The sequence below is a fragment of the Trichomycterus rosablanca genome, chromosome 19, assembly GCF_030014385.1.
Source record: "Trichomycterus rosablanca isolate fTriRos1 chromosome 19, fTriRos1.hap1, whole genome shotgun sequence".
NCBI classification, from domain to species: Eukaryota; Metazoa; Chordata; class Actinopteri; order Siluriformes; family Trichomycteridae; genus Trichomycterus; species Trichomycterus rosablanca.
In genome coordinates, this window is record NC_086006.1 from 23,148,789 (window position 1) to 23,159,650 (window position 10,862).

Consider the following 10,862-nt stretch of genomic DNA (forward strand, 5'->3'; position numbering starts at 1 on the left):
TTTATTCTCCCATCATTCCATTGTCTGTCCATGGAGGCCGGAGCAGAAGTGGTTTCAGAATCTGGTTACTTTTGAAGCAGTGCTGATATCAGCCCGCTCCCACTGTATTATTTAAGCTTCAGAGCTTTCCTTGCCAACCTAGCCTACCAAACAGGCCTGGTGCTATCTGTGTTAGGGCCCACAGCGTCCCTCTCCCAGCATTTACGCTCCCAACCATATCAGCTCAGGCACGCTGGACATTAGCATTTGCATTTTATTGGAGCTGTGGAGATTTAGAGTGCTTGATACATCAGCTCCGAGCAGACAGAATTAGTTAACAATGCATTATCTGCCTTTTATGACTGCCATAACTCTCCTGCTCCCTCGGTCGCAGGAGGAGACCAAGGGCTGGCAGGGCGGGGCTGGTGTGAGCACGAGGAGGGCTTTTGTCTTCATGCTTAGCTGCGCTTTTCGAATGTGCCTGGCACCCAAATTGCAGTGCACCTTTTTACAGATCAGGACTGAGTTACAAAGTTATGTTGGGTCTTTAGATCCCAGCAGAGCACAATGGTGCTTTGGGCTAGCAGTGCACAAATTTAAGGTCATGTACTGCAATACGACTGCAATACAACCCTTTAGGATGGACAAAAACGGCATAAAACGGCATAATACCTGAACTTAATTATTAATGCTTTATTGTTTTATGTAATCTTTAATTTTGTTAAAAGTGTCAAGGTCATTTGACAATTTTACATTTTAAATGTTCTACCCAGGTACTGCCACATCACCTCGCTTCAGTACTTCCCCCTCTGGCTTTCTGTAACTGCCCACATCAGAAAAACAGCCTTCAAGTGTACCTAAACATATCTACCCATGAGCTGTACTTTGCTCCCCTCAGGCTACAAGCCAAAACCCAGAGAACTCAAGGAAGACAAGCATCTAGGGTTTTTTGTACTGGCACCTGGGTGATGAAATGAACTCTAAAATTACAGTTATATAAATAAATAAAATAAAAATGTATCTTGAAATGTTAATTAAGTCTCCACACCCATTGGACACAAAGAAATTATAAATTTAAAAGGTTGTAAGGAATGGTTGTAAACAAACAAGCTGCTTTGATAGTAAAATAAGCTATGGAAAAGATGTGTTTTCACAAGCATACAATGGAGCTCAACGCCACTGAAACCTCTAGAATGAATTGAAACGTTGTTTCCAGACCTTCTGTTGACCGGATGGACAGACATTTTCACAGACACTCTAAAACCTACCAGCAGAGTGGAAACTGCTGTGACCATAAATGGGGGAGATTCGTATGTAATTTATTACTGTACATGATTTCATGATCATAATTTCAGTCCACATACTTTTGACCATATACAGTAAATAAGTATTTCACATTTTTGAGTGTCAGATGAGGACGTATCTTAAATTTGGATACATTTCTAAAACTTAAACAGACTTCTACAGATGTTTTTAATACAGTAGAATTTGTCTATGATTTCTTTGTTCAGTAGCAATGGAAAAATGAATTCCATAAATTAATCAATTTTAATGCCCACATTGGTAAATATATAAAAAAAAATATCTAATACCTACATCTTATAGATGCGTCAGATTTGTCACATAACACAATAAAATGGTTAATAAAATTCTTCCACTGCCAATCAACAAATAATAAATTACACAACCCTACATTTAATTGTAGCTCTTAGTTGGACAATAAGGGATGAATGTTCTTCTTATAGCAAAATGTGCATTCATAGTCTAATGAGGCAGTATATTACAGCTTTTTATTTTTACTGCAGTGGCAAATGGTGAAGAACTGGATCCCAAGCTCTGTGTGGAGAGAGAAATCTCTGCAGTGTTGATGCGGCCCACTGCAGTAGCCCTTTCCCTTGACTCGAGCCCCTGTCACAGCTGCTCAGCGGCCCCCTCGACACCGATCCATTTGGCTAATGTGCAGTGGCACCGAAGCCAAGCAAAGCCCAGCGGAGCTCATTTGGTTCGAGAGGTTGCAGAGACAAACTGTTTCCTTGTGCAGCCTCAGTTTCACCTCATGGCTTCTCTCGACAAAAGCCAGTCGTAAACACCTCCTAATAAGAGCTGCTATTTTAACTGTGTGGATTTGTGCAGGATTTAAGCATTTAAGCACAGGATAATTTTAGAACAAATACTAAATCCGGACTCTGGATTTTGTTTAATGTACTTCGAGGGTATTAATAGTAGTAAATAATCTCATGTAAACACTGAGACAGGCTTATAATTCATCTTAGCACGTTTTATTTTCCTAGCAATTTTGCTACACTAACACTAGACCATTTTTGGAATAAAAACTAAAGTATAACTGTGATTTAATACTGTTTGTCTAGTGGACATTTGCACTTGACCATCATACTGCTATTGAGGCTGGATTGTAATGGCAGCTGGTTTCTCTTTTTACAGTCTTTCTTCGACAGCTCAACCACTGCCAAGCACAATTAGGCAAAACTGGTTTGCACAAAATGACCTATTTATTTGCATCATTAGAGTTTTGCTGTAGAATTTACAGTGAATAACTGCCCAATCACTACTAAAAAGTATAAATCATTACTATAAAGTACTGTATATACTGTTGGCCAATCATCAGTATGAAGTTCAGAACATTCAGTTTGGGTGTTTCAGCCACACAAATTAATTACAGGTGTATAAAATTATGTGTAAAAATTGTGATTTTTTACTCTGGTAACAATTTGAGGAAGGCTCCAGCGGACTTCTCAGTCCTATTGCCTTGACTCTCAACCCTACTAAACACTATAGGATATCTCAAAGATGCTTTCTGTACTGATTGAACACAAATATCCAAAGACACACTCAAAATCTATTCATATTAATACCCATAGTTTTGGAACGTGATGTGCAATAAGCTCACAATCAGGTGTCCACATATCCTTAGCTATATATTGTAATTTAAGTGACAAAATCTAATGATAAATGTATTATTACAGCACATGTAAACACATTAATCTTTCAACAGCTTCTGCTCAGTAAATGGGATTTCTCCACTGTTGAAATGTTCCCGACATATTCTTGGTTTTCTATCGAAGTGGAAACATTTGGTCCCTCTAGCCAGACTACACACAATACCCAGTATGTCTGAGCAGCTGTTTTTCTTTCCAGACTCTGCATCGGTCGCTCTCCCACTCTCTCTGCAGATCCACAGCGTTAGGAACTCTTCTTATCCAGGTGGAGACGTCGGTGCGTCCGGAGAGGCCCATCGCTCCATAAAGCATGCAGCATCACACTCCCTCCATTTCCCACCGCAGCAAATTTAACGGTGACCTTTGAATTCCATTTGGAGTGATGCAGCTTTGCCTTCCCCCCTCACTTCGGAAAATTCCACTGGCAGAAAGAAGCAGTCATGTATGAGTAAAAGATGGAGAGAGGAACAGTGGTTCTGACACTGTAAGATGTGAGACACATCACATCTTCCAACTCATCACATTTAATCCCATAAACCGCTGTACGACAGCTCTGCTCAGTTATAGCTGTGATTTATTTAAATAAATTAATATTAATAATTAATAATTGTTTTTAATCATGAGAAAATAATGTATTTTTGCCAGAGTAATCAACACTACAGCAAAGAACTGTTAGCCAATAGGCTACAGTGGACATACTCAGTGATATATGCAGATGCTAAATAATGTGTGTGGTATATTGTTGCTGACCATGTGCATTATTTTATGGCCACAATATATAGTCTTAGATCGACTAACACCAGCATGATAATGTGCTATTCCACAAAGTACAAGTCATCTTAACTCATTTTCTGAACATGGCAATAAATTCAGTGCCCTTTCCAGTCCAAAGATCTAAATCTAAAATCACCTGTGAGACATGGCAGAGTAAAAGAATAGCAATGGCACAGCTGACAAACCAGCAATTACATCACTCTGGATGAAAAATGAGTTTTTAACAGGTTTTGGATTCCATACCACAAAGCACTTAACAATTCCAGCTGTAGCCTAGTGGTTAAAGTACTGGACCAGTGATCAGAGGGTCACTGGTTCAAGCCCCACCACTGCCACTGCCAGGTTGCTGCTGTTGGGCCCTTGAGCAAAGCCCTTAACCCTCAATTGCTCAGACTGTATACTGTAACTGTAATGTAAGTTGCTTTGGATAAAGGTGTCTGCTAAATGCAGAAAATGTAAATGTAATGTAATTCTGAAAGCAGAAAGGGACCTACCCAGTACCAGTAGTGTTCCTATAAAGGTGGCCGACGAGTGTGATTTTGTAGTATTAAAATCACTGTTTTTTTTAATAAAAAAAAATCTAATTGTTGCTGGATAGTGTAATCATGTCCCTTCTGGTCAGTTACCTGAAGTCTGGCAAAATATGAACAAACTGACAGCAAGGTAGGAACACACTAAACTTTCTTTATAAAAAAAAATACAATTCATTTTATAACTTTAAAAGCATTTTGATTAGAAACAAAAAGGTTAAACAATGATGACATTTTCCTAAAAGAAGGATTTGTGATATGTAACATAACTGTTCCAATTAACAGCACCATTATTTTTGCATCATCATCCTAAATCATGTCTTTATCTAATTTTTTGATGGGACTTGTTGGTTGTAACATCAAAACTCCCACACCTGCACATCTACCGGAGTGGAGTACGCTGCATGGTTCATATCCTGACTTCACTGTAAGCTGCTTTTTAATTCAAGTCATCTGTCAAATAAATAATTGTAATTATGTTTTTATTTGATAACAGTTTTGACTGCACACACACACACCGATACTGCATGAACAAATCTGAGAAAATTCTTTTTGGGACAAGCAAGATGTGTTTTACCTCATATAATCCTCCATCAACACAAGCACAAAGACTAAAAAGTTAGATGTCAGGGTTCAGTAGTGGGAGGCAGTGTATGCTGGCTATTGCCAATGTCTGCGAATGTAAAATGATTTAAAGCAGACCATTAAGTTACGTTTTCCACAAGCACAAAACAAGTCTACACAGTTTGGTCCATTTATGTACATAATTCAAAAGTACTTTGTGCAGCTTACTGGTCTTGCATTTAAAAAGTACAGTTCTCTAGACCAACAAGAAAGAGATAAAGTGATGAATGTGATAAATTTAACAATCATAATTGAACACAAATGCTCTTCCACACTGTGTAGCTGCAGAGACGAGCTGTGTAAATAAGAGCGCAGTAGATTAGCACCATCTGCTGTTGAAGTGAAAAACTGACTGAATCCGGGACCTTGGGACCACGTGTCAAACAAAACATCTCTTTAACTACCAAGTGATGTTAGCTTAGTGAAATTATAATAAAAACTATTTCTTTATGTTGAAAACTAGTTTTACTACAATTTAATACATGACATTTAAAAATCTATTTGTAGAACACATAAAAGCACGTTTTAAACGATTGAATTAATATCTGATAAAATGCAGGGTGTTTTCATAACATAAGGGGGGAAACAAGAACAAAAAGCCAAGCCACACATTTATAAAATATACATACAGACAGATCTTGTTACAGTTTCGTTTTAACATCTCAGCAAAACTATTTCATCTCAAACATCTGATATTCATCTGATAAACAAGCAAACATTTCTCTAATTCAGTTAACACTACACACATATACAGACTTGGTCATTACAGCAACCAGCGTCCATTGCATGTCTGATGAACATGCGCATATGCTTGAAGTTGGCCTTCTCCTTATGAATGGATTATACATATGGGAAAGATACAACAGGAAAATACTTTGTGGAAAAAAGTATTATAAAAATTAATCTAATACAAATCCAGACATCTCTACTGAAGCAGTGAACAGTCACTATGATGAATGGTTTCACTTTTAAAATCTTAACCAGTAGTTGTCATCACAGTAAAATCAGGACATTAATTGGGTTATCGGATTTGTCCAGTGGCTCTAGTACCACAAAATTACACATCTGAGCTCAACACACTGATTTGACTCATTCTTTGTTTAAAAACAGGACTGAATACAGATGAAAAACCAAAGAGAAATATGAGAAATATACAGCTGACTTTTTTATTAAATTAAAATCATTATGTTCACACACTGGATGTAGTAACAAACACTGTTAAAAAACAAATTGTCTGTGTGGGCAGGTAACTGCAGTCAGATAATCTCACAATATCGATTTGGGGCAACAGTCGTATGGACATAACCAAATCCAGCATTCCTAACACCAATAGGAATGACAACTGCAATATGTGAGAACATGACCAGTCTTGTAATCAACTGTCCGTCATGGAAGTGGCACAGATGACAGTTTATTATTCATTTCTATATTTTCTAGACTTTTAGTCTTTGCTTTAATATCTATGCACCCATAAATATATGCTAACATGCTGATTCTTGGAAGAAGGGTTCTCACTCTGACAATCTCAATGACAATTCCATTCAGTTTTATACCACCAGAAAACATTTTCCAGCCAAACGTGACCATTACTCTTTAACGGCTTAGAATTATCAGCCGCTCAGCCACAAGGTGGAGCTTTGGGTCTGGATATTAGTTTATGAACTGGTGCCGGTCCTAATAAGAGCAAAGAAAACGTTTTAAGCAAAAAATGTGTCTCTCTTAAGTTGGCCTGGAAGCAAGCAGATGCGAGTCGTTTTTTTTTTTTTTAGATGGACGTTTACACTACTGTGACGACACCGTTATTTTAAAAGCTACAATCAGGTATATCTAAAACTGATCATGTCTAATGGCAAAATATGTTTGTTATTCAAACATTTTCAATAAAATATTCTACATACTAAGAACATTGAGATAAAAGAATTCTGCTTGATTATGTGCAAGGAATTCATCTGAAAAGGAATCAGTGATTTGGCATGCTCCCTAAAACAATATAAAGGAAATATGTTCAATGACTTACCCAACCTTGCAGATGCAGACAAATACAACAATTAAAACACTTCGGCCAATTGTCAGGCATCTGCACTACCAAAGTAACACACATTAAACAATCACTGGGACACATACACGTAAAATGTGAGGGGAAAAGAATGGTAAAGCTCAGCCAGAATAAGAGAGGGGAGGGGGATTCCAACTTAATGGTTCCATCAGTATAATATCTTTACTCCCCAGTGTCTTGGCATAGTTCTCAATTACTTGCCCATCCCTCAATACTTGAGACATTGTTTGAATAGAGTTGCCTTTTACACGAGGGATGAAGAGAGACTAAACAAGGTGAAAAAGTGACCTCCAGTTTAGGAGACCGGTGGTGTTTTTAAAATGGCCCAGAACAAAGGATGGATTGTGAGTGCACTTGTGTCTGTCTATGAAGGGCAGAAAACCCTTACACAGCTGCAGCACCCTTCTCCCTCTTCTCTCCGTCCTCGTGCCAAGTAAGACGCTCCTCGTAAAAGGCAATGACGATCTGCGGGCATTTGTGATTGGCCTCTTTTGCAAGCACAAGATCTGCTTCGTCCGAGTCCTTCCTGTAGAGACAATGCAAAATTAGTACACTAATATGCCCCCATAAACAACTCTTCAAACTAATTTTCTTTAAACAACAAGCCATCTCAAATACAGGCACATTTTACATTTGGTATTAAATGATCATATCTTATGTTTTAATTTACAAGTAAAACCTATGAAGCTTTTCAAGTATGACAAAAGATGCTGGGTTGCAAAACTATATATATATATATATATATATATATACAGCCACATCATTATTTATTTATATGTATATATATATATATATACACATATACATATACAGTGTATCACTAAAGTGAGTACACCCCTCACATTTCTGCAAATATTTTATTATATCTTTTCATGGGACAACACTATAGAAATAAAACTTGGATATAACTTAGAGTAGTCAGTGTACAGCTTGTATAGCAGTGTAGATTTACTGTCTTCTGAAAATAACTCAACACACAGCCATTAATGTCTAAATAGCTGCAACATAAGTGAGTACACCCCACAGTGAACATGTCCAAATTGTGCCCAAAGTGTCAATATTTTGTGTGACCACCATTATTATCCAGCACTGCCTTAACCCTCCTGGGCATGGAATTCACCAGAGCTGCACAGGTTGCTACTGGAATCCTCTTCCACTCCTCCATGATGACATCATGGAGCTGGTGGATGTTAGACACCTTGAACTCCTCCAACTTCCACTTGAGGATGTGCCACAGGTGCTCAATTGGGTTTAGTCCATCACCTTTACCTTCAGCTTCCTCAGCAAGGCAGTTGTCATCTTGGAGGTTGTGTTTGGGGTCGTTATCCTGTTGGAAAACAGTTTTCGAAGGGAGGGGATCATGCTCTGTTTCAGAATGTCACAGTACATGTTGGAATTCATGTTTCCCTCAATGAACCGCAGCTCCCCAGTGCCAGCAACACTCATGCAGCCCAAGACCATGATGCTACCACCACCATGCTTGACTGTAGGCAAGAGACAGTTGTCTTGGTACTTCTCACCAGGGCGCCGCCACACATGCTGGACACCATCTGAGCCAAACAAGTTTATCTTGGTCTCGTCAGACCACAGGGCATTCCAGTAATCCATGTTCTTGGACTGCTTGTCTTCAGCAAACTGTTTGCAGGCTTTCTTGTGCGTCAGCTTCCTTCTGGAATGACGACCATGCAGACCGAGTTGATGCAGTGTGCGGCGTATGGTCTGAGCACTGACAGGCTGACCTCCCACGTCTTCAACCTCTCCAGCAATGCTGGCAGCACTCATGTGTCTATTTTTTAAAGCCAACCTCTGGATATGACGCCGAACACGTGGACTCAACTTCTTGAGGCGAAGCCTGTTCCGAGTGGAACCTGTCCTGGAAAACCGCTGTATGACCTTGGCCACCATGCTGTAGCTCAGTTTCAGGGTGTTAGCAATCTTCTTATAGCCCAGGCCATCTTTGTGGAGAGCAACAATTCTATTTCTTACATCCTCAGAGAGTTCTTTGCCATGAGGTGCCATGTTGAATATCCAATGGCCAGTATGAGAGAATTGTACCCAAAACACCAAATTTAACAGCCCTGCTCCCCATTTACACCTGGGACCTTGACACATGACACCAGGGAGGGACAACGACACATTTGGGCACAATTTGGACATGTTCACTGTGGGGTGTACTCACTTATGTTGCCAGCTATTTAGACATTAATGGCTGTGTGTTGAGTTATTTTCAGAAGACAGTAAATCTACACTGCTATACAAGCTGTACACTGACTACTCTAAGTTATATCCAAGTTTCATGTCTATAGTGTTGTCCCATGAAAAGATATAATGAAATATTTGCAGAAATGTGAGGGGTGTACTCACTTTTGTGATACACTGTGTATATATATATATATATACATATATATACACGTTTCTTAGAGATATTTTCCAGTGAAAGTCTGGATTTCTTCAATGAATGGCCCATCATACAGTAGTGTTTCACACCTCCACCCAGAAGTAATTCTCACCTACACATTTATGTAAGGGCCTAAGAAATTAAACAACAGAAAAACCTCTACCGTTTGCATTACAATAAGAGATAAACTGGCAACTAATCTGCATCAGCAAAAGACTTGCTGATGAAAAACCGTCTGTCAGTATTGTCCGAAATGTTTTACAGGTGTGGTGTAATCGAAACGTTTTAAAGTTTAGTACTCACCACTTCATTAAGAACATTAGATCTCCACAAGAGTCTGTCGCTCCAATGATCTTCTCTGGCTCCAGGCCTCTCTCAAAGCCTCTAGCGACAAGGATCTCTTCCTAAACACAGCAGAGATTGAGGGATGGGAAAAATGATAAAAGTTAGTGTTAGTAAACAGATCTTATGGTTTTAATTTTATTTGTCATATGTACATATTACAACTGGAAAATAATCCCAGTCACAATATTGATCATTTCAGTTGTTCCTTGAGTTGCTAAAAATTAAGGTGTAATGGTTCAAGTTTTCTAGTGTGTACTTAAAAAACCTTAGCCAACAATCCCATACAAGTTAGTGTGCACCACTACCCTATGGGCAGCATGGACGTTAAAAGTACAATGCCACCTCACCTCTTTTTTCCGCTTCTGCTTGCTGCCACCCTCCTCCTCTTCGTCAGAGTTTCGCCTTTTGCTGCTGCTGTCTTTGGAGCGGGCAACGGATGTGCTGGATGATTTGGCCGCGCTGCTTGGTGTGCTGGTAGTGCTGCTTGCTTTCTTGTACGTCTTCATAAACTCGGCAATGAGATCTGGGCAGTCTAGGTTCTTTTCTGGCTCCCATGTGTTATGTTTTCTAAGTATCACAGATCAATAGACAAATGTGACATTCAGGTTGAACAAGACCTACTGTTATAAAAGAGGACACATATTGACACATAAGTATCAGTGAAAACTTACTCTGAAAAACCTTTCCATTTCAAAAAATACTCCACACGGCCCTTAACAACCCTCCTGTCCAAGACCTTCTCCACCACATATTCTTCTTCAGAGGATCCAGACTCGTCATCTTCACGGTTCTGGTTCTTCTTTCCCATGGCGGCTTTAAATGCCTTTTTCCACTCACAAGTAACAGATAGGACTTTCCCAGCTGAGTGAGCAGGAAAAGGCTCCCTCTGCAATAAAAGAAAAAAAAGGTCAACAATGTTGTAAAGACACAAATTTTAAAATTGACTTCTTTATACAAAACATATGTTAAATCAGATTTACTTATTGTTGTGTTCATACACTTAATGTGTGCATGATCCTAAGATAAACTGAGCACTGGTAAATGGGGACAATAACTGTAGCTTTATATTAAAGACATAATTCATTCATTAGCCTTATATAACAGAGCATCAACATTTCGTTACTATTTTTACATATTTAGATCCATATAATGCAGTCTTCCACTCAATTGCTTTTTTTTTTTCATGAACTAGTATGCAA

General features: G+C 38.8%; 1 protein-coding gene across 1 annotated transcript in view; it reads right to left on the reverse strand.

Moving 5' to 3' along the window:
* Nucleotides 1–4,708: 4,708 nt before the first annotated feature.
* cbx5 (chromobox homolog 5 (HP1 alpha homolog, Drosophila)) overlaps nt 4,709–10,862 on the reverse strand; it is a 7,581-nt gene continuing 1,427 nt past the window's right edge. The window contains exons 2-5 of the mRNA XM_063015503.1: nt 10,335–10,549; nt 10,011–10,230; nt 9,622–9,722; nt 4,709–7,446 (exon numbers count right to left, since the gene is read on the reverse strand). Of these exons, the coding sequence (XP_062871573.1) occupies nt 7,305–7,446; nt 9,622–9,722; nt 10,011–10,230; nt 10,335–10,471 (600 nt within the window). The 5' untranslated portion in view covers nt 10,472–10,549 and the 3' untranslated portion in view covers nt 4,709–7,304. The remainder of the gene's footprint in view (nt 7,447–9,621; nt 9,723–10,010; nt 10,231–10,334; nt 10,550–10,862) is intronic.